This window comes from Gopherus flavomarginatus, chromosome 1 (assembly GCF_025201925.1).
Source record: "Gopherus flavomarginatus isolate rGopFla2 chromosome 1, rGopFla2.mat.asm, whole genome shotgun sequence".
Classification (NCBI taxonomy): Eukaryota; Metazoa; Chordata; order Testudines; family Testudinidae; genus Gopherus; species Gopherus flavomarginatus.
In genome coordinates, this window is record NC_066617.1 from 139882160 (window position 1) to 139906202 (window position 24043).

Genomic DNA, 24043 nt, shown 5'->3' on the forward strand with positions numbered 1-24043 from the left:
TAATTACATTGGTGTAAATCTGACTTCAGTAGAATTACTGTGTCTTCATTGATTTCAGTGGAATTACTGTGGATTTACACTAGTGTAACTGAAAGCAGAATCTACCCCTTCAATGGCAACAGACTCACTAAAGCAAATGGAAAAGAGGATGAGTCTTTTAAAGTAAGTAGCAGTGTGTAACAAGCTCAGTTAATTTCACCATTTCATTTAGCACATAGATATAGACATACACTGGACACTGTATGCCAAGACCCCTAAATGTAAGGCTACCTGCTTGTCTCTGAATAGCCTAGATACCAGAGCTGGCTGAAAATTTTCCATCAAAACTTTTCTTTTTGTTAAATGGAAAACTGGGGATTTGACTAAATGCAAAATTTCATTGAAAGCATCTACTTTCCTCAACATTTTCCCCTTTTTCAGTGGGAAACGGATTTTTTTTTCATTTTTTTTGGCAGAAAACTGAAAAATAATTGGTTTGGGGTTTTTCAATGAAAAGTCAAAATTTTGCACTGAAAATTTCAGTAAAAATGAATGTTTAATTTTTTTCATTGAAATGTTCCAAAGAGGGGGTGGGGGATTGTAGCCACCTCTATTAGATATTGAGGGCTCGTCTAGATGAACAATTGTATACCCCAGCTTGCTGCTTGCTATCTCCCTCGCAGTAGCTTGTCGCATGCTAACCATTGATATGGACCCTGCTACTGTGCACTAAAAGTTCTATAGCGCTCTTTGATCGCCTTCACTGAAGGTGAATTTAGGGTTTAATCCTGCAAAGTGCTGGATACCTCCTGTGAGGTACTGAGCAACCTGACTGGGGACCTGAGAGTTTTTTGCACCTTGTAAAATCAGGGGTCTAGTGGGAGCCCCACCTAGTCAGGCTCTGTATACAATCATCCTCACACAGTCCTGCCTGTGTGTTCCAATCCTGGTTTACAGCTATCCCAATCCTTGGCCTCGTGAGCAATCTGGACCAGCTCTGCAGTGTTTTTATGATGTGTTACACTGTCCACAGGGGATTAGAGAAACCACCCATTTCATTTCCTCTTGTGACATACTGAGGATTTGAACCTGGTTCTCCAGTGGTGAAAAGATGCAGGTACAAAGCCATCAGGCCACCTACTGTCTTGGTGCTGTAAGTCTTTTTTGTAATTTATGAATGTAAAATGCAAAGGTGAAAGTGCTCATTTAACAGTTCGAATGTGGTGCATTGCAATTGTGATAACTATTAAATTGAGGGCAGTTTTTGACGCCTTGGTTGTGTTATTCTTAAGATTCAACCAGATATAGATAATATAGGGAGCTTAAACTTGCTCGGACCATTGATGTCAGTGACTAAACTTCCATATGCTTTAATGGAAGCAAAGTCTGTCCATGGAATAATGTGATTTACACTGTCTTCCATAGAGCTGTTCCATTTTACAATGGCTAAAGTTTTGCTCAATGCATATATATGTTGCTTCTACATAATAATGCAAAGAAGAGAACATGTTTTGTGCACAGAATTTAGAAATGTCTATGGGAGGTATGTAGCGGTACATTTTTTTTTTATAAGTGTTAACTAGCCTGTATGACACTGCAGTTTCACTTTAACTATTGCCTACTTGAGAACCTGATTCTTAATCACATGCCACACAGAAAACAGTAATTCTTCAGTGATCCTCCATAAAATACCAGGTTTGTTGAGCATTTCTACAGATGTTTTTCTCCATGAAAAATCAGCAATTGATGCTGACCAGCACTGCAGCTTTGACATCCACTCCAAGACTGTATTCTTCTTTGCTAGAACTCTAAAACCCAGGCTTCTTTTAATATTAAGACACCAATGGTTTTGTTTCTAATTTAAAAACCCCAGGCAGAAAGAAACAATGTAATAATGCAGCAGAGTTAATAGATTACTGGAGAGGAAGAACCTGATCACAATAAATAGTATACTCTAAAGAAATCATCTTTTATATATTATATTAATGATCCACTTAGATTGCTTCTTGGCATTGGTAAGGTTCTGTTACAAATATTTTAGACTTTTTCCTATTACTTCTAAAATGAATTGGCAGCAATAAAAACCAGTTACAAAACAAATGTGCTTCAAAAACCTAAAGTAAAATTGCTGGGTTATTAGCAGCAGTTCTGGAACGCTAACAGAGGAAAAACAACAGCAATTCAAGTGGCAAAACTGGCATGACATACAGAAAACGTATTTTACAGCTAGTCAATGGCTGGAATGTTAATGTTAGCTGTAGGCCATGTTGTTTTCCTTTCAGTGGTGAGGAATTAACACTTTTAATTAAATATGAAAATATATGTGGTTTGCAGTGTTGTTGTAGCTGTGTTGGTCCCAGGATATTAGAGAGACAAGGTGGGTGAGGTAATACCTTTTATTGGAGCAACTTCTGTTGGTGAGAGGGAGACGCTTTTGACGTACACAGAGCTCTTCTTCAGGTCTGGGCCTGATGAATAACTCTGTGTAGCTCGAAAGTTTGTCTTTTTTCACCAGCAGAAGTTGCTCCAATAAAATATATTGCCTCACCCACTTTGTCTTGTGAAAATATATAGCAGGGGATAGAAATGGGTACACAACTCTGACATTTATCTGATTTTTAACAAGTTTACTAAATGACAGTCACTGACGACAATACTGAATGAAAAATACTGATGTTACACAGATTTTACAGTAAGATTATGGTATGCTGCTGACAAGCAGAGTCACAAACATATTCTAATAAAACTGCAGCTGCCCACAGCTGAGGCACATGCCTTTTTACTCCTATTTATTGAGAGAGAAAGCTTATATACTGTAGGTTTGCTGAAGTTTAATAAATAAGGTCAACTTATAATATATAAAACCATATAAACATTTATATGCTACATGCATATCATATAATTTAAAGTAATAATTTATATAGCAAAGAAATGCAGACTTATGTTCTTCCTATTTTTCTCGACAACGCACACACGCAGGATGTGTCTATTCTTATCCATCGCCAGCCTACGAGTTTATTGTTTTCCGAAGTCAGTGCTCTTACATACGTTTGGGATGTTTTGCACTGGGAGTTCCAGTGTTTATCATCAATGCCACGGCAGCCATTTTTTACCGGTTTGGCTGCTTTACACCTTGTTTCATAAAAATATTGTTTGACGGGAGAGTTGCCTGTTTTAATTTCTCCTAGCACAGTTACCTGGTGTCCTCTAATGTCGATAGCAGATGATTTGTCCGTGACCCATAAACTTTCACTGTCACATACAGAATATTCCCCTCGATGGCTCTTATGTTCTGCATACCTTTTCCTCCTGGAGGTTCTGTTCACCACTACAGAATTTCCAATATAATCTTCCATAAGATACAAAGGTGGAGGTTCCAAAGGGGTATTGTCACTCAAGAGGACCCGGGGAGAATTGTAGCGTTTCTGTTGCCTTAATAGTTCTGCATCCATTGAGATAACTGGCTGGAAGTCTGATTTCACATTTTCAACTCCATCCACATCCTGCTGAGCCTCTGTTTTCTGCACTGTGTTTTGATAGTTGTCCTTAATATCTACCATCTGCTTGGAGAGCTTGTTTTTCAAAATGTCTGCCTGAATGAGTTTAATAATGAGAGAATTTATTGAATCTTCTGGCAAACTCCTTTGATCCATGTTAGTAGACTGGATGCCACGAAGATAAGCAAGAAATATCACATAAAACAAGAAGGACATCACCTTGTTCACCTGTAAGATCTGAAAAGAAACACAGAATTAACTTAGAGCCAGTGAAATAAGTATTACTGGATGCAGTAGGATAGTACTGATTTTTTTTTTTAGCATGTCCTACAGATGTTAGACTATGTAGACCAGGCTAGACAATGTGTTTGTTACAAGCTATTCCAAATATTTAATTACATTTTATAAAATAATATGAGTGACCCTTTATTATTAGTTCCATCTCCATTTCATTCACTTTTCAGGCAGGATGATTTTTTTTATTATTATTTTTATAGGGAGAGTAAGGTTAGTATGACAATATAGCATGTCTACACTGCCCCACAGGTAGGACCGTGAAAGCAGTGCACACCAAAGTTCCTGCCATGCTATAACTCTCCAGTGTGGACACGGCTGTTGTGAACTAAAAGATTCATAGTTTGCACTAATGTTGTAGTCTTCTTCAAACAAGACTTCATTAATGTGAAGTAAGATCCTCACAGTTCATACCTGCAGCTTCCAAACAGGAGAGTTACAGTTTGTGCCATGCTTTCCAGGTAGAGGTGACATTTCTTTGTAGAGAAAGGAACTTAAGACTTGTCTACACCAGTGGTTCTTAACCTGTCATCCATGGACCCCATCTAAGGGGTCCGCAAAAGACAGATTGAATGGAATTCAACTATATATACAGACAATAGATTTCCTAAGAGGTCCACGTCTCCATTCAAAATTTCCAAAGGGGTTCACGCCTATATTTGAAAATGTTTAGGGGTCTGCAAATGGAAAAAAAGATTGAGAATCACTGGTCTACGCTGCCCCACAGTTCAGACTATGGGGCATGTGAATAGCAGTGCACACCAAAGTGTTGCACTGTACTTTATTTTTGGAAAGAAATCATTTGTCCTGTACAAGGCTAGTATGAAATATTCATGGATCCACAGGGCATTTGAACTATGTGTTCTTTGTAGTTTATTTTACATTCTGCACAAAGTGAGCTAAAATTGACTTCAATAGGAGTAGTGAAGGGCTCACCCCATCTGAAAATTGTGATGTTTGTTAGGGGGCCTGCATACAATTAAAGGAACAAGAGTTTAAAAATGAGGACCCTAAAGTTTAGCTCCTCTACCCGTGTTTCAGCAACTGCGTAATTCTATGAGGTTCTTATACCACCCTTATCACCAAAGTATCTGAGTGTCCTCTAGTAGTACCTTAAGAGATGTGACTCTCATCTGTCATATCTGTTTCAGTTTTCCTCTCATCCCCTTTGCAGGGGGAGAATTGTGTGTGCAATATCATGCTTTTTGTTAAGGATTTGTTCTGGGTTGAGTTTCTGTATGTGTTTAACTGAACACTCTGCTACATGTTTAAAATTTCAAAAGTGCTGAGCATTCTAACGCTGTCATAAATGCTAAGTTCCCATTGCTTTAAATCTTGGCCTTGGTGCGTAACTTTAGACATTCAACTTAGCCTAAGATGACTGCAACTCCAATTGTACTGAAAATTGATATTCTAATAATATTCGGTGCTTATAAAAATAATTCAAAACAATCAACAAGAATTATAGTAATTACCCAGAACATTGCAGTGTTTGCGATCAGTATTTGTAAGTATAAGATAACTATTTTTAATAGTTATAGTTACATTAGAGAGCACTTTTTTTCCAAGAATCATGTATGCACCTCCCAATGCATACCACATATTGTTCATGACAAGATAGGTGAGATCATATATTTTATTGGGCCAACTTGACAGACTCTTCTTCAGGTCTGGTGAATGTAACCAGAGTGTCAAAGCTAAATACAAGTTATATAGTGTCCGTGTCTCACTATTTGAGCTGAGCTGTAAGTGAAGTGGTTGTTTTAATCTGAATTACACTTACTGCTGTACAAATAAGTGTCATTGGTCAACTTTGAAACAGGGTTAAACTGGGGAAAACACATAGCAAGAACTTTAAAAGCAGTCTCAGAACAGTTATAATGAAACTCGTCTAGAATTCATTTAGCAATACTGAACTTTCTACTTTGTACTTTGGAACTGCAGCAAAATCAGAGTTGCCCTCTAAGAATGTGAGCTGTCCTTTTATGGACAAGAAATGTGTGTTCTCCATTCTTATCTGTGTTACAGTATGAGCTCCCCTAAACCTAAACCCTGTGTTGCTTGCTGCAAAGTTGTGCTATGTGTGTGCCCGTACATAAAATAAAAAGCAGTCACCAAATTCTTATTGCTCTTCAAATAAAAATGACCTTCAATGTAGATGGATCTCAGAGTACAAATGATACACTGTATAAAAGACCTATGCATGCAGCACACGGTCTTAAGTAAATCATTTGAACAGCCAACATTTTATAAGACATTGCCCAGCAGGTTTAACACAGCACTCAGAGGGGCTATTGCTGTGCCACCAGCAGAAAGGTCAGCATAATGGTCACCGAAGCTAACACTATGCTCAATTCAAATGTCCAAATATGACCTGTGCCGATATATAGTTGCATGTAATAACTTGGCTATTGGGTTTCAAAAGCAAAGTGGCCGCTAATGAAACATACATCTTGGAAGTAGTTGATAATGTTGGAAAAGTGAAGGTGGATGTTCTGCATTAGCTGGACAGGGACTTGCAGCATGTGGAAAGTAAAGGATAGGGACTTCATGAGTAGCTTTTGCAGAAAATCCTGCTCATGACTTGTAGTTGTAAGACTAGATATCAGATCCAGCTCTCGGAGGATACTTGAGGCAGTATCACAGGCAGGAAACTTTTGGGTACATCTACACTTGCAGCGTCGTATAGCGTACAATCACCGCCTGCCCAGCTAGCGTGATAGTAAATGGCTGTGTAGATGGTGAGGCATGGGTTAGACAGTTAGACTAGACTAGAGTTCCCAGCTACCTGAACCACCACAATATATACCCAAACTGCTCTCTACATGCTCAAGCAATGCCTCCCACATCTACACTGCTATTTTTAGTGTGGCTTCCTTACTGCCAGAGCTCTTCCCCACTGCCAGAGCTTTTTCCTGCTGCATGTAGCTATCCTGCAGTGACAAATGTGGATGAGGCCCAGCTTTGATTGAAGCATGTAGCTGCATGCATAGTGGCAATGTAATGCCCGCAGACCCGGGTCATCGGTGGATGGGATTGAACCTGGGACCTCGGGAGCTAAATGCAGGAGCTAAAAGGCAACTGGCTCTTAGCTAAGGCAGTAGAGCAGACTCATTTTCTTTCTCTCTTTAAACGGTTTCGGTGCTACTAGATGGGACAGACCACCGCACACAGGAGGTGGGTGGGTTATACCAATATTCTACACACTGCCATAAGTGTAGATATAACCTTAGATCACTCGGAAGCTAGAGCTGGTTGATAATGTCTGCTCACCTCTTTGTGGTCTTAGCCCTAGACAGCATATTAAACTTGTTCCCTCACAGTTACATGGTTCTCCTATTTGTTTCCACATGCAACAAGATTTTATTATTTCCAACTATAAAATCTTTAATGGTGTGGGCTAGGGCTACATGAGACCAGTTTTTTTTCAAGAGCTGTCACATTAGCTGAGATCAGCTGTGACACTTGGGTTAGTTTACTATCATAAGTTACTCCATTAAGCTATATCAGTTTAAGAGTGATTTAAATGGACTTAAGTGCATCTATTAGGGGTTTGCACCAGTATAACAAGATAGATTTTTAAATGTATGTTGTTTCACTGGGGCAGGATTTCTAATATAAGCCAGGCCTAGTTATCACTGAGTCTTAAAAGATCTGAAGGTTTAAGAACTGCTTATCAGCAGCTATTGAAAAAAAAGATACTGTGATTCTAAAACTGGCAGTCAGATGTGGTTGGAAAACATATAGCTATATGAAACTTTAAGTACTACCTGACAAGGTGAAAGGTTAGATTCTCTTCTGGTTGGTCCTGTGGAGTAGTTGTAGCAGATTTACCATGGTGTTCATGAAACAACCTTGGCTCACCACAGAGTTTAAAAATATATTAAGAGGAGTAGGGGAGGGGTGGATCCTTTATTAAAAAGTTGACAGGATGATTAGGTGTAATGAGTTACTTAGGCTATCTATGAAAAAAGATGGCACAACTTGGTAGCTGAGAACATTAGGAAAACCAGTAAATTAAATATTTTCCTTTTGGTATACAGCAGAACATGAATTCTCACCAAAGACTGTCAGACCTGTTGCAGATTGCTGAATTTTGTGAATTAGTCAACAAACACAATAGAAAGACAATGACAGTGCATCACAGAATGGACTTTGTTCTCTTATTTTGTAATCTGTCGTTCAGTTTTTATCTATTTTAGAGTTTTATACTGCTGCCAGTACCACAGTATCCAAGGACCTTCCATGTCAAATCAATAGCAAAATCCTTAGAGGACTTCATGGAGTCTATCACTTCTCCCTTTCCAGGGTTTTGGTTTTTTTAAAAAAATTATATTAATTTATTTTGATCATTCTGTGATAATACCTCACAGACTAAGAGCAAATGTTCTATAGTGTGCTTAGTAATAATTATGAAATCTTAGCGAGATCTCATTTCAGTGTCTGCTACTAAATCTTCACTGAGAGGAACTTAAATAGAAATAAGATTTTCACAAGTGACTCATGATTTCAGGTGCCCAATTTGACAACTGATTTCCTCAGGGTCCTCAGCACTTTCTAACAATCAAGCTTCTTTAAGAACAATTTGTTTTCCAAAATTATCAGCTGATGAACAACTTCTATGGCTTAAAGCTCAAGTAGGCTTCTCTCTCAGAAGGCAGTTTGTTTACTTCTCAAAACCATATGTAGCAACAAATTTTTTTTTTTATTAGCAATGGAGTATTCTGCTACTTCCTTCATTCTAATTCCTTCTTTCCATGAAAACACACACGGTTTTCTTTTCTCACAATCACTAGGGGACAAGGATAATAGCTTGTAGTCTGGACATTGTAATAGTCTGGACACTCAAATCAGAAATGTGATATGAATAGCAGAATAATCACAACTGAAATAACGTGCAATATTAAAATAACAACAACAACTGATGCTTCTATAGAAACTCCATTTGAGAACCTCAGAGAGTTACCAAAGTAGGTATTGTTCCAATTTTGCAGATGCAGAAATTGACACACACATGAAGTATAAAATTTTCAAAAGTGCCCAAGTCTCATTTTCAAGAGAGACTTGGACACTTAGGAACCTAAATACCATTGACTTTTCAATGAGATTTAGGTTCCTAAGTGCCTAAATCACTTTTAAAATGGCCTGGGGCTTCTTAGTCACTTAGGGCAAAATTGTCAAAAGTGCCTAAGTGAGTTGTCCAGAGTAGCACGCAGAGTCAACAGCATGGTAGGGAGGAGCGGGAGAGGGAAAATGTGAAGATCTCTTGAACCTGTAATCTGCTTTCACGATGAGTCTGTGGGGCTGCTCTGATTTGTTGATTACGTCTTGTCAAGTCATCACTCAAGCCTTTTCTAAAGCTTCATTGAATGGTAAAATGTTTCCACATGGTGACAGTTTTGTGTTAAAAATTGGAATAAACTGATTTCAGAATACAGGGTAGTTAAAACGACATGTATATGTTTATTTCTGCCTAATTTCTGACACAGCAGACCATAAGGGCATGCACATTCCTATTTGAAGTTAATCTTTAGCAAGAGCATCTTCTAATAGATAAAAACGTGACAACTTCAGAAATACCTGACCATTGCCAACAGAGAATTTAACACCAATTCTTCAAATGCTTAGCTCATCAAAAAGGGGAATGACTGCCTAGGAAGGAGTACTGCGGAAAGGGATTTGGAGGTCATAGTGGATCACAAGCTTAATATGAGTCAAGAGTGTAACGCTGTTGCAAAAAAAAGCAAACATAATTCTGGGATATATTAGCAGGAGTGTTGTAAGCAAGACATGAGAAGTAATTCTTCCACTCTGCTCCACACTGATTAGGACTCAACTGGAATATTGTTCTGGGTGCCACATTTCAGGAAAGATGCGGACAAACTGGAGAAAGTCCAGAGAAGAGCAACAAACATGATTGAAGGTCTAGAAAACATGACCTATGAGGGAAGATTGGAAAAAAATGGGTTTGTTTAGTCTGGAAAACAGAAGAGTGAGAGGAGACATGACAACCATGCTAGCTGTATCCCCAGGTTTATAATCAAATTCAGAAATCAGAACGCTTCCATCACCCACCAGGTTCTTTCCAATTGTGACTTATTTTGATCTGTCATTTTCATGGCTTGATACTTAAGCCCTGTCTGTCTAGGCCTGTAAGATTGCTGTAGCCTGGTTCTCCATTGACTGACTTTGTTGTGTTGATGGTGTTAAGTGTAAGGACTGCGAGTCAGGACTCCAATGTTCTATTTAGCTGTGTTAGTGATTTGTTGGGTGACCTTGGGCAAATCATGATCTCCATTCCTTAGATTCCGCATCTGCAAAATGAGGAATGGGGTGAGGTTTAAGTACTGTTTGTAAATTGCTTTGAAATCCTTGGACAAAAGGTGCTCTAAATACAAAGTATTATAACTGATAATGTTTTTCATTATGGCATGCTGATTACAAAAAAAAAGTAGGAAAAATTCATTTTGGAAGGACTCCTTTTGCGTCCTTCCCTCCTGGCCTCCCTTTTCGTTTCTTCCCTCAAAGGAAGGATTGATGATGCTATGCCTGGAGATTGAAATTTGGTTTGAGAAATACGCACAATGGCCATTTGGGTTTAACCTAGAAAGAGGACTTGCATGTCGGGGGAGGAATGATAGAGTCCCCTGTAATGTAAGTGGGCTCCCTGAAGAAGAATATGTAGGGATGTGTCTCTGTTCAGTATGTTGCAGTATCATTCTCCCCATTCTTTAATGGCATTTACGGCATTGTTAACTCACATATTTACATGAGTATGAAGAGTGGAAATGTTTGTGCAATCTTCTATCTAGGTACATATATGTCTCTCATCCCATTAATATCTTTCTATTACACACACATTTATAGGTTCAACCACACAACATTCCCATGAGTATGCAAAATGCTATTATCTGCCTTTTACAAAGGGTGGAACTGAGGCATACAGAAATTAAATGACTTGCCCAAGGTCACATAGGAAGTCTGGGGTGGAGCTGGAAGCTGAAGCCAGGTTTCCTAAATCCTAGTCTACTGCCTTAACCTCAAAGACTACTTTGGAAGCTCTCTGAGAGTTTGGGAGTTAAGTGGTCAAGTGATTAGCATGCTAAATGTGTAGATAGCTTGTCATCTACTGAGGAAGCAGAAATGATACCATGTCACTTAAGTTACTGGTCAAAGAGTTAATTAAGCCCAGCAAATATTTAAAGCAGTAGTTGCAGCAAATAGTTTGTAAGTGTCCAGAAGCTGAAATATTTCTAGGTATATAATTCACTGCATAATTCTGAGCACCGTCCACACCAGTAAAAATCTAAGGGCCATATCCTGAGGTGGTGTAAATCAGAATATCTCTGTTGCCTGCATGGAACCTATGCTAATTTTACATCAGAGGTCGGCAACCTTTCAGAAGTGGTGTGTTGAGTCTTCATTTATTCACTCTAATTTAAGCTTTCATGTGCCAGTAATACATTTTAATGTTTTTATAAGGTCTCTTTCTATAATCTATAACTAAACTAGTGTTGTATGTAAAGTAAATAAGGTTTTTAAAATGTTTAAGAAGCTTCATTTAAAATTAAATTAAAATGCAGAGCCCCCTGGACCGGTGGCCATGACCTGGGCAGTGTGAGTGCCACTGAAAATCAGCTCGCGTGCTGCCCTTGGCACGTGTGCCGTAGGATGCCTACGCCTGTTTTACATCAACAGAGAACCTAGCCTGCACATCCTCCAACCCCCAGGTCATTTTCAAATGGAAAAATGGTCAAATGCTTCAAATTGTTCACTTCAGATAGTTCATGAAGCTCTAGTATTAGGCCTAGTTTGATGTAATCTTTTCATTAATGATCTTTAATGGCAGAAGGGCTAAACAGAAAATGTGTTACATTGGCAGCTGAATTGGGAGAGGATGCAAACACCAGTGAGCAGAGACATACAATCTCTGCTAAGGACCTGAAGAGGTTAGAAAAATTGGCAGAAAATAACAAAATGAGAGTCAAACTAGAAATTGCAAGCTAGTACACCAGGGGAATAATAATCCTAAACAAAGCTATTCAGCGGGAGAGAGAAACTTAAAAAGCAGCAATGCATAACCAGACCTAGAAGTGATATAAAGCCTTGGTGAGGCAAAATAGTTAAGAAATCTAAATAAATACTGGACAGAAACATAGATGTGAACACACAATGGGAAATAATGGCAAAGAAATCCAATGTTTGTTTGAGCTGTTTGTGCAGAAGCATCCCAGTACAGAGCAGAGAAGGGATGATCTTTCTATAGCAGTAGTTTTCAACCTTTTTTCATTTACAGCCCCCTAAAAAAATTCAAATGGAGGTGTGGACCCCTTTGGAAATCTTAGACAGTCTGTGGACTCCGCAGACCACAGGTTGAAAAACACTGCTCTATAGCCTTGGAAGGCATATAGAATATTTTGTGTAATTCTAAGGGCAGAAGGATGTTGCCATAGCAGAGAAAGATGGTGGAAAACCAACAAAAATGAATTTAGGGCTTGAGTGACTGGCTTTGGAGGAAAGGTCAAAGAAGTAAAAAAGTGTATAACTTGGCTATTTGGTGACAAATATGGCAAAAGGTCATGATAACCCAATGGAATGCACCATTGAGAGACAGAATTTTATTATTATTATTTTTTTTAGAGTGGTGGAAAAGGGTGTAATGAGCAGAAATGGGATTAAACTAAGGAAAGGGAAGTTAAGGCTGATTATCAAGAATAAGAAGTTTTTGAGTTGTACAAGATGTTCCTAACAAGACCAAAGCCACACAAAAGAGGCATAGTTTCATGTTTCATTAGTCTTGAAACTCCATCTAAGTTTGTTGAACAGTTTTGTAAAGGTTCACAAAACTTTCCAAGTAAACCTGAACCTAGTCTGGTTCAACTAATGGTTTTGCATCAAATCAGCCAATAGTTGCAGTTCTTCTTGGTTTCAACTGAGATTTGCTTTGAAGGCTTAATCTCCCCATAATTAAGGTTGAGACCAGTCTTCCATCGGAAGTTTACTTCTGCCCATGCCCCATTATTTTGCTGAACACAAACCAATCCTCTTGAAATTTCACAGACACGATCTTTATTTCAGAGTAGAATTCCTCAGGAAAGTTCAAGGCCCAAATTTCAAGGAATTGGAAAAGTCATTTGGGTGAAATGGTTTGGTTTTATTTGTTTTTAAATGCTATTCTCCCTTAGATCATTTTCCTCATTATTTTTAATTTGCCAAAATGAGAAATGACATTAGTCAGAGACTAAATTTGTTTTAATTTGTTGTTCCATTTGGTACTGGTGACTTTGACTAGTTGTAAGGGCAGTGGAAGAAGGGGAAATGCAGTTGCGGGCACATGAACCATCAGGGTCCTGCCCCTCTGCTACCATATTGATGATGATTAGAATCTTAGAGCGGATCAAAAGTTTCTGCACAAAAATGTTTCCATTGGAACATGTAGCTTCACCAGCACTGCAAGTTTCTCTTGCAAGATATTGCTTATTTTTATGTTGCTTTTAGATTTTCCAGTCAGCGAATTCAAAATGAACATTTTTGTTTCAAATTGACATTTCAGAATGCAATGACTTTTTTGTTTGGATTTGACTTAAAATGTAGATTTTGTTTTGATTTTTGGAAATGGAAAAGAAAAGGTTTTTTATGATCTTTGTTTTGTTTTTTGGGTATTCCTACCCCCTTGAGCTTTTTCACTTTCACCACTGAAAAACAGTGGGGGGGGGGAACAGTAAAAATAAATCATGTGCATGCGAGAGAAACCGTTTTCACACTTTGTTGTTTTGCAATTAGGGTAATTTGATTTCATTTCAAAATGATTATTTTTTGTATTATCGCAGTACCAAGTAGGCCCAGTCACGGAGCAGGACTCCATTGTGCTAGGTGCTGTACAGACAGAATAAAATGATGGTTCCTGCCACCGAAAGCTTAGCAACTAAGTATAAGACAAGAGAGAACAGTTGGATACAGACAGACTGGGAGAGCACAAGGAAACCAATAACAACAACAAATGTTGTTTAGAATTGAAATGAAACCAAAATTTGATGAAAAAATCAAGGTTTTCAGTAGGAATTTTTAATGTGGATTTTTCCCACAACATTTTCTGCAAAGAAAAAAAAATGGATTTTCTTACCAGCTCTAATATGATTTCTAAAGAACATAATTTATTTTACATGTGACTCCCCAAATTAGGGGGTGCTCTTATTAGAATGCTTTACTCTTCATCTTATTGGGCTCAAATGTGTCTTTCAGGTACAGCCTGGTGGCGGGGAGCTGTACTGCCACTGGGGAATTTCTCCTTGCACTTAGAGAAAGCAGTCACATGTTATGTCCTATTAGGCTAGTGGTCCTCAAACTGTGGGGTGTGCCCCTCTTTAGAGGCATTGGGGAATGTTTGGGGGGACATGGTGGGGCCCGGGTCCAGTTCCTACGGGGGGAGGGGAGGGAGCACCACCCAGCCCTGCTCCATCCCCAGTTCTGCTGTCACTCTGGTTCCCCGCTGCAGCTCTGCTCCTGGTCCCAGCCCTGCCCCCAGCTTTGGCCACTGGCTGCAGCTCCATTCACAGCCTCAGACCTGCCTCCAGCTGCAGCCCCAGTCTTGACCCCCTTGCCTTGTCCCTGTGCTCCCCCTCAACTCCCTGGGAACCATGGCCCCGCTCCTGGGGTGAGGCATGGTTAGAGGTAATGAGGGGGCATGACTGAAAAATTTGAGGACCACTACATTAGGCAATGTACTGATACCTCCCTCTGCTGCACCAGAACTGCTTCAATGACTGATGCACAGTGAGAGGCAAAGCCATTGTCCTATCTCTCCTTCATCCCTCTGGGGTGATGTTCATCCATGGGGGAGCATTAAGGTAGCTGTCTTTGTGCTTCACTGAGCACTGGGATTGCAACCGCGATGGGTCGTTGCACAAAAATACATGGTGGGGGAGCTACATTTAATTTAAATCAAAACTGCACCTGTGTTTGCTTTCCAAGGTCCCACAGCTCCTGGCTTCTTTAGAGCCATACAGCCCAAAGAACTATGCACTTGGCTACATCGTGAATCAAAAAGAGAGAACTCGCTTCTCCGTTTTCCTGAAGGTATACATGCCTCCAAACAGAAAAGGCTTGTTTGACACATACCCCCAATCTATATACAGATAAAAAAAAATTACTAAAGCCAGAGCTCTCACTACAGGACTTGGGGCCTGATCCAAACACTGTAACAGTCACTGGTAAATCACCCATTGAATTCAGTGAGCTTTGGAAAAGTCTCTTACACAGCAAGGACAAAGGAGATTGTGATTACAAAAGAATCATAGTTAGATGCTGATTCTGCTGTGCACTTAAGGACGTGCCTAAAGTTGAATCAAGGCCGTAAGGAGAAACATAAATAATGCCAGCCAGCATACTGCTGTAAAAAATTAATCTCTTCTGCCAAAACAATAACTGCACAAATGTAGTAGCTTTTTTGAAATCAAGAAATCTTGACAGGCTTAAATAACAACTGCTTCTATAGCACTTATCAAAAATAAATCAGAGCCTTGTAAACTTATTGCTGTATGGCCACATCTGATCAAGCAAGTAAAAATGCTTTTCTAGGTGTAAGACTGGAGATTTCTGTTGTTGGAAAGAACAGGCAAAGCCTTGCTGGTATAGCTATACCAGCAAATGTTCCTAGTAGGGAGACAGCTTATACCAGCAAAAGCCCTAGTGTAGACACAGTTATGCCTACTGGCATAGCTTATACCAGTTCCCCAAATGAAATAAGCTATACTAGCAAAAGGACCTTTTAGTCAGTATAACTGTCTCCACTAGGGCTTTTTCTGGTATAGATATATCATAAAAAAAAACAAACCACACCCTTAGCCCACATTACCAGCAAAAGCGTAACTATCAGTCGTATGTGTAGTGTTGCCATGAGTGTTAAGGCTGTTCAAATAACTTTGGCTACTCTCCATGTTTTGTTGCTTTAAAGTGGAACGTTACCTTTGAATTCACAAAGTAGCATACTGGTGTACTTGTGCGTAAAAACTCTAGTATAAAATTCTGTTAAGTTCAAAGGGACTACTCATGTGCTTTGAGGTAAGCACGGGCTTAAGTGCTTTTCTGGATTGGGTTCAGAGTGCTCAGCATCATGGAGAAACAAACCTGTGCACATAAAATCAAAGCATGATCTTTGTGTCCTTATTATACAAATGAAATTGTTTCACCTTTGCCAGTTTTGGACGAAGCCAAACCCTAAACCAAAAGCGACCTTGCTTTTGTACATCTCACACTAACATCAAAATCATCATACTTTTACTTATATCTTAAGACAAATGCCATCTTGATGCCAATTCACATTTCCTTCTTCCTCATGGCTAAAAGTCTGAAGGACTAATTTCAGAATGTGGAATATCTTGTATGTCTGGCAGCATGCATCATATACTGATAGCTAGATGATTAGAAGAAAATGATAGGCTTTGAACACTATTGGCAGTGGGTCCAGGTGGTAGCCAAATTAGATACATTGCAGCTGGTTTAAACTAGGAATTTACCTCCCCTTATACAATCAGGTAACTGGCAACCCTTTTTAGCTACTGTGTAACAAAGCAATGCTCCTTATGCAGCTCACTGTAATTATACAGCTAAGTGCGTGGATATGAAGGAGGAACGAGGGAACTGGAACTAGAGAAAGGACTTTAGAGTAGCTCATTGCTCAGTTCTCTTCAGCCCATCATGTACATGCTTTATACATTTCATAGAGGAATCCCACTGACAGCTGATCACCACCAGGGTTACTGCATTGGCTAGATGATTATATGGGCATTGGCACAGGGGTTCATTTTCTTATGAACCATCAGGTGTCCACCACTGCTGGAGCCAGGATTGGACACACAAAATCTGAGAAGGATTCTAGTGTCAGATTGGAGATCACTGCAGGATCAGGTCCATAGGCTGATGCATTACGGAAAACATTACATTCCAATATTTGACAAAGTTCTTTCATGCTATAATGACAACGCATGTGTAGAATGTGCTGTTTTGTTTGTTTGACCTCTTGTGCATGGAACTCAGTGAGCTGTATTTCTCAAATATATTCTGGAATGTTATCCAGATGGATATCATGGTTGGATTTTTCCATCGGGTTATGGCCCCTCTCTGCTACTTCAGGTGCACAAAAGGGACCATGATCTAGTTGCCAAATGCCCAGTAACAAATTCTAATGGTGTAGGTAAACTCCCTGTTGGCACATCTGTGCCATTGCTGGGTCCTATGCCTCTGCCTTCTCCTCTGTAGCTTAGGGGCACATCAGGGCAGAAGAGGGCATGTTAAGTGAAGAAAGAAAGGAGCATGATGGAACTCTGTTACAGTATATCCAGAAGCAGTGGTAAATTGTATCAACTCTCAAATCACATGTACTTATATGGCCCCCCCCTCACCACGCTATTTGAGCACCTCCCAGTCTTCAATGTATTTATCCTCACAATACCCCTGTGAGAGATAATATTCCTGTTTTACAGCTGGGGAATTGAGGCACAGAGAGACTATGGTCTGGTCTTGACTATGCATGAAAGTCGATCTAAACTACACAATTTGAGTTACATTAATAGCTTAGATCTACTTATCACGGGGTCTACACTATGCGATGTCAATGGGAGACACTCTCCCGTCAACTCCTCTTACTCTTCTTGATCCCATGGAGTATAAGAGTCAATGGGAGAGCGATCAGCAGTTGATTTAACAGGTCTTCACTAGACCTGTTAAATCGACTGCCGATGCATCAATCACCGCAGCGTTGATCCTCCAGTAAGTGTAGACAAGCCCTATGTGACTTGCCCAAAGTTACACTTCAAGTCTGTGGCAGAACAAGGATGGGAACCCAGGTCACCCTAGTTCTAAGGGATGCCCTAACCACTGGCCCATCCTTCCTCTCCCTGGTTCCTAGGTACTGCCCTCCCCTCCAATTTCATGCTGTACCAAGCAAACTCTATAAAGTTAACAGGTCAAATCAGAAATGCTTCTACCTCCGTAACTTATTACTTGCAACTTTCTTCAGTATTTATCTGGGTCCCTAAAAGATGAAGCATTGGGGGAAAGAGATGAAAAAGGGTCTAGAAAATACATTGCAAGACATCTGTGGATAAATCATATTTGATGATCTCAGATGTCTTCTGAAAATGAGAATGACTTGGCAACAGCCTGTAATAGTAGAGGATCAATGTAATTCAGGTGTAATGCACTTAATTTGCTTTCCCTAGGCATTAGAAATATAAAATCAGGAGATGTTTTATTAATTTTTCAGGTAGGGTGAGCCAAATATTAACTTTAATGTGCTCAGTAGAAATCCCTGATTAAAATAATCGAAGTGCTGTTGTCCTGCAGGAAGTGGGAATGAAGCATGCTCATTTTGGACTACACCATAACCCTACAAAGTGGCCTGAGTAAAAGGCCACACACAGTTGCATCACCCCAGGAGAAGCCCAGAAAATAAATTGATTCAGATTCACTATTCCTCCCCTGTTCCCCTTCTGCTCTGGTGGAAGAGTAGGTCGACATACCCAAGCTAACTTTCACCTAGTTAGAGCCAAGTTAGATCAAGTAACAATAGCAGTGAAGCCACAGCAGCATAGATAGCGGCCGCTTGAGTGTCCTGAGTGGGTGGGGCTAGACCTAGGATGACCAGATAGCAAATGTGAAAAAAAATCAGGATGGGGGAGGGCTAATAGGTGCCTATACAAGACAAATAAGCCCCAAATATCTGCACTGTCCCTATAAATCAGGACATCTGGTCACTCTAGCTAGACCATGCAGTGAACTGTGCCCCTGGAGCTTTACGGCTATTGTTATCTAAGCTAGCTTAGGTATGTCTACGTATGCTGCAAATCACACCACCTGCATGCAGTGTAGACATATCTGTAGTGAGGCTATTGGGTGAGCAGCCCCAATCTCCCCACTGCAGCAAAAATCAGAATGTGAGCTGGCTGAGCTAGGGAGTAACAGGAGGGGATGGAGAGGTTTATTCTCTCTCTTCTTCCACTGAATAAGGGCAGTGACAATCTAGCTCTCTGAAGACATTTGTAGATGGAGAATGAAGGGCCCTGTTAAAATACTACATTACCAGTGCTAGACAACTGGAACAGTATTCACTGAAATCTCTGAAAGACAGAGTCTTCCTAACCTAAGCGTAATCCTCTCCTAGAAAATATGGAAGGGAACCCAGTGTAAAAACAGGGCAAAGCAATCACATCCTTAGGAACTTTGGGGAGGAGTACAGATGGGGCAACCCTTTAGAGAAGGTGAGAGGTCACTTAACATCCTGGGATAATTGGATGCAAGGAGGATAAGAAGTTTTCAGACTTATTTGACTACAGGAAGCTTAAGCAGTTTACTGACTGCAAGCAAGAGCGTAGGGCTTCCGCTGAGGGGAAGGCAGCGTTTTGCAGTGGCTATCACTGAGGGGAAGAATATACACATTTGGAAAAGAATGCACATGCCCTCTTGGAAAAAACTGTTAAAAAGCTAAGGTTCAAGAGCACATCACACTTCAAGAATTTAATGTGTCCTCCTGTACCATATGAGTGAGTTTACCCTCTTCCCCCCACTCCCCCATAGTTACAGTACATATGGGGACAGGGTTTGTGGTTTGAATGTAGATTGGACTAAGACTTAGGTGAGTGAAGAGAAGAACATGACAATCCAACACTGATGTCATTAAAAAGTGTTCTCTAAACTCCACCAGACTGCAGTGCATAGGCAGATGTTTGGTTATATGGAACATATTTGCATTGGATATACTTAGACAAGATAAGGAATTTTAGAGGCATATATTGGGACTAGTGAAAAAAGAAGAAAATGGGACAGAGCCTTTACTCCCATTTGATGGGGCAGCAACACCTCTGGGTGGCCCACTGGTAGTTGGAATTGAACCTGTGACTTTTGGATCTTAATGCATGGGTAGCTGCTACCTGACCTAAAACATCAAACTCTCTTAGCCAAGGCTATAGCAGGCTCATCAAGCTCTAGGTGGCCAAAGCTGCCACCACCAAAAGGGGGACAGAGTGCCATGTCAAGTGGGCATGGGTTACATACAACACTTGAAATCAAAGATCTTGGGTCAAATTCTGCTTTCATTCACACACAAACCACGTGACTTTAGATTTACTTGCTTATAATTGAAATTATAATGTGGCCTAATGTCTGAGCTGGTCAAATTTCTATTAGATTACTGTTAATGCTGGTGAGATGTTTTGAGGGAGCCCAAAAGGGAATGGGTCAGGCATTAATGCTTATGATCACCATGACTGAAAATAATTTGAAAGAATTTAAGAAACACTGATGTATTCTGCTCTCAATTACATTAGTACAGACTCTGCATAACTCTAATGACTTCAGTGGTGTTACTCCTGATTTACCCTGGTGCAACTGGGAACAGAATGTGGTTCAGTGTAGAACATAACTGGTATCTTGGACCTGAGAAGATGGAATGAGTGAAATGTGTGGAAGTTTATGAGCAATGTGGTCATGAAACCATAGTGTCCTTTTCCCTGATTTGATGTGTTCTACACAAGGGCCTGAACTAAGATCTCCGATCCCAATACTTCTTCCCTTTCCCTCGAACTTTGATAAATTTTGGATCTGAACCTTGGAGCCACCACTAATGTTAACCCAAATGGTATTCAGTTACATAACAGAAGGAAAGAACTTAATTAATGAGCAAATGGACTCATTTCTGTTATATTTATGAATACACTCCAGTAAATGAGAGAAGAAAACAGAGTACTGTAATCTTGGACTCCAATTCAGACAACTCATGGATCTATGAAATTTGTTAACAAGCTGTGTTCCTCTCAAATTGGGCTTGTCAGCCATAGGCAGATTCATCAGGCACCTGATTAGACCTCTCATGCTATCCCTTGATGCAGTGGATTGACAGTTGCCTATGAAATGAGAGCTCCATGACCAAAACATCTGTACCTGATTTTCAAAATAGATTCCTCACCTATTAAAAGAGCATATAGGTGTGCTGTGTGCAAAGTCTCAGAAACAGAAGAGAACCTCTAGCTTAAGATTTTTTGTTTTGTTCCCCCTCCTTCCTAGCAATTGATCCAGGAACTGATCCTAAGATTGATATTAGGTTTTAGAATGGTTTTCAAGGTTTGGGCTAGAGCAGTGGTTCTCAACCAGGGTACACCTACTCCTGGGGGTATGCTGGGGTCTTCCAGGGGGTACATCATCTCATCCAGATTTGCCTAGTTTTACAATAGGTGACACAAAAAGCACTAGCAAAGTCAGTACAAACTAAAATTTCATACAGACAATGACTTGTTTATACTAGACTCTGAAATGTAAGTACAATATTTATATTCCAATTGATTGTACAATTATATGGCAAAAATGAGAGACAGAAAATTTTCAATAAGTGTGCTATGACACTTCTCTATTTTTATGTCTGTGAGCAACTGAAACTAGGGAATACACAAAACTCCTTCAGACAGAGAGGGACAAAACAGAGGTCCCTTCCAATCCTAATAATCTATGATTAACTGTGAAAACAAAAATCCATGATCAGCACAAAATTTTCCTCAGACCCCCCTCCCTGCACACCACCCAACAAAAATCTTTAGCTACTCTTTAGCAAAAATCTGACTAATATCCCTTTGAAGCTTGAAATTTCCTTATGTAGTTCCTTGTCCTTTTCTCTCTTGAAAACATTAGTCCTCCTTGCTTCAGTTACTCTTCTGGGTAACATATTCCATATGTTGAATACCCTTGGCATGAAATAGTTTAGACTAAACTCTCTTTTTATCCTCATGTCCTAATTTTAAGGCCTTACCACTGTGAAGGACTAATCTGGATCAGTTTGATCAGACTCTCCCATTTTATAAGCAGCATTTAACTTACCACACATTCTCCTCTTTTCCATGACACACATCCCAACCGAGTCTCTTTATAAAAGCTGCTATTATAAACTCCTTTAAGTTCTACAGCTAATTGAACTGCTCTCTGACTTAGCTCATTATGATACTATTTGCTTTCATTCAAGTGCATTTTTAGAGTAATGCAACACAGAAGCCTATTGTTGTTTTTCCCCCTCAACTGCTTCACTTTGGGGTAAATGCCAAAGGGGGGCGCTTGTTCACTTAATAGTGGCTTCCAATGCATTTTTTCTCTTTGTATACAACATGACTTTTCTCTGGGGCAGTTATTCCTTTTCATTCTCTGCGCTGGAATAAATTGCACTGACATCTGTAAGTCAACAGCATAATTGTTATTGCTCCTTGTTGTGCTCACATGTGAGATACAAGTTATTCACTAGAAAACTGCCCAGGTTGTTAAGAAAAATACAACTGTTTAATGCTTTATTCTCACCATGGACCCCTGCTGTTCTCTGGGCCTCATACTTCTGTTATACTGCTGCAAACAGTGAGGAAACTCCAGTGAGATCAATGGAATTAAATTGGCATAAACCCAGTGAGAGTGAGAGAAACATTAAACTCTTCGTGTGCACCTCCTGTTCAGTGATGAACTACCAGTGCAGTATTTACACCCAGAATTCTTTTCTGTTTTGAGCTGGTTTAATTGTGGCTTAATTTTACCAATGCCTAGTTTGCATTGGTAAGTCTACAGGTGAAAGATAAATCGTTACAATCGGTTTTAAACTGATATAACATGAAAAGGTTGCATTGTTTTACCCATCTAAAGAACATATCTAGTCCCCATCACTGTAGTATCTGAGCGTGTCACAATCTGTAATGTATTTACCCTTGCAACACCCCTGTGAGGTAGGGAAGTGCTATTATCCCGTTTGTACAGATGAAAACCTGAGGCACAGAAGGACTAAGTGACATGCCCAAGGCCCCATGGGAAGTCTGTGGCAGACCAGGAATTGAAATAAACAGATTTAAGTTAAATTTGTGGGATTTTTGAGTGTAGACTAGCCCCAAGCATCTCAGCTAAAGTGCAGAATATCTGTACTTACTCTGTAGAGTGAAAACATTGAAAAGATGGGCCATGTGCAGGTAAGGTGTTTAGGGACCAGAGATGGGGCAGGATCCTTCTGTCTTATGCTCCATTGCCATTACTGTAGCCTCAGGGATTTAGTACTCCAGAGTTGCACCATCCTTCCAAAGGAGGGTTTAGATCCAGATAGGCACAATTTGCAAGCCTCAAACTAGCCTTCATATGTCCCACCAACCATCCCACACACTGCTGCGGAAGAAGCCCCTATCTGCCAAGCACCACAGTGTAAATAGCTTCTTATAGCAGCCAAAGAATGGCCCCACTGTATGGATGGGTGAGAGAGATTCCTTCCACCTCCAACATGAACACTACAGCTGGAGATGTGCATGGAGGACATGGATCTTTAATTTACAGGGAGGGAAGGACAGTTGTACTCAGTCTGCCTACTGAAGTGGTGTGTGCGCGCGCGCGTGTGTGTGATATATAACAAACATACACGTAGTTCGGAATTTTTGTCTGCCACCAAAATATTACGGTAATAATGCAGGGAATGTATGGGTACTGGGACAGTGTGATCAAGGGCATATAGAAGGAGCTAGACTGGTAGCGGTATGAGTATGTGTGTTCTATTTTTGATTGTACCTGTCAGGGTGGAGCAGACATCTTGTTATCCCCAGGAACCTGCCCTCAAATACTCTGTGGTGTCTGGGAATAGTGAACACCTTAGGGTCCTGAGTCTGAGCTGGAAATCTGGCTCATATAGCAAAGGGATCAAGTGGTAAAATCCTGGATTTTGAATGCTAAGGTCAAAGTATTGGGATTCAGGGTTTTGGTGTAGCCATTTCACTGCAGTTCAAACTATGTAATAACTAGTGTAAAAACCTATAGTAAGACTTGCACAAATGTCTTCTGCCTCAGTTTAACTCCAATTTGTTTATCTATACAGTTCTTCTAATTCAAAGGCCTGGGTTTGAGGGGAACAGAAGTGTCAGGATTGACAACTCTGCTCCTTAGGTGCAATGAAACTTATCTCCTTGAAAGCGAAAGCTTTTCTATGTAGGAGACAGCTGTCTCAGGGCAGGGCCGGCTCCAGGCCCCAGCACGCCAAGCGCGTGCTTGGGGCAGCATGCCATGGGGGGCGCTCTGCTGGTTGCCAGGAGGGTGGCAGGCGGCTCTGGTGGACCTCCCACAGGCGTGCCTGCGGAGGCTCCACCAGCGCCGTGGGACCAGCGAACCCTCTGCAGACATGCCTCGGGAGGTCCACCAGAGCCGCGGGACTGGCGTGCCGCCGAGCGCTCCCCATGGCGTGCTGCCGTGCTTGGGGCAGTGAAATGGCTAGAACCGGCCCTGTC

The 24043-nt window shown here is 40.4% G+C and overlaps 1 protein-coding gene across 1 annotated transcript in view; it reads right to left on the bottom strand.

Annotated features, from left to right (window-relative positions):
• Window positions 1-2476: 2476 nt before the first annotated feature.
• Window positions 2477-24043, bottom strand: part of NTF3 (neurotrophin 3) — a 58795-nt gene continuing 37228 nt past the window's right edge. Inside the window, exon 2 of the mRNA XM_050966502.1 lies at window positions 2477-3713. Coding sequence (XP_050822459.1) covers window positions 2919-3713 — 795 coding nt within the window. The 3' untranslated portion in view covers window positions 2477-2918. The remainder of the gene's footprint in view (window positions 3714-24043) is intronic.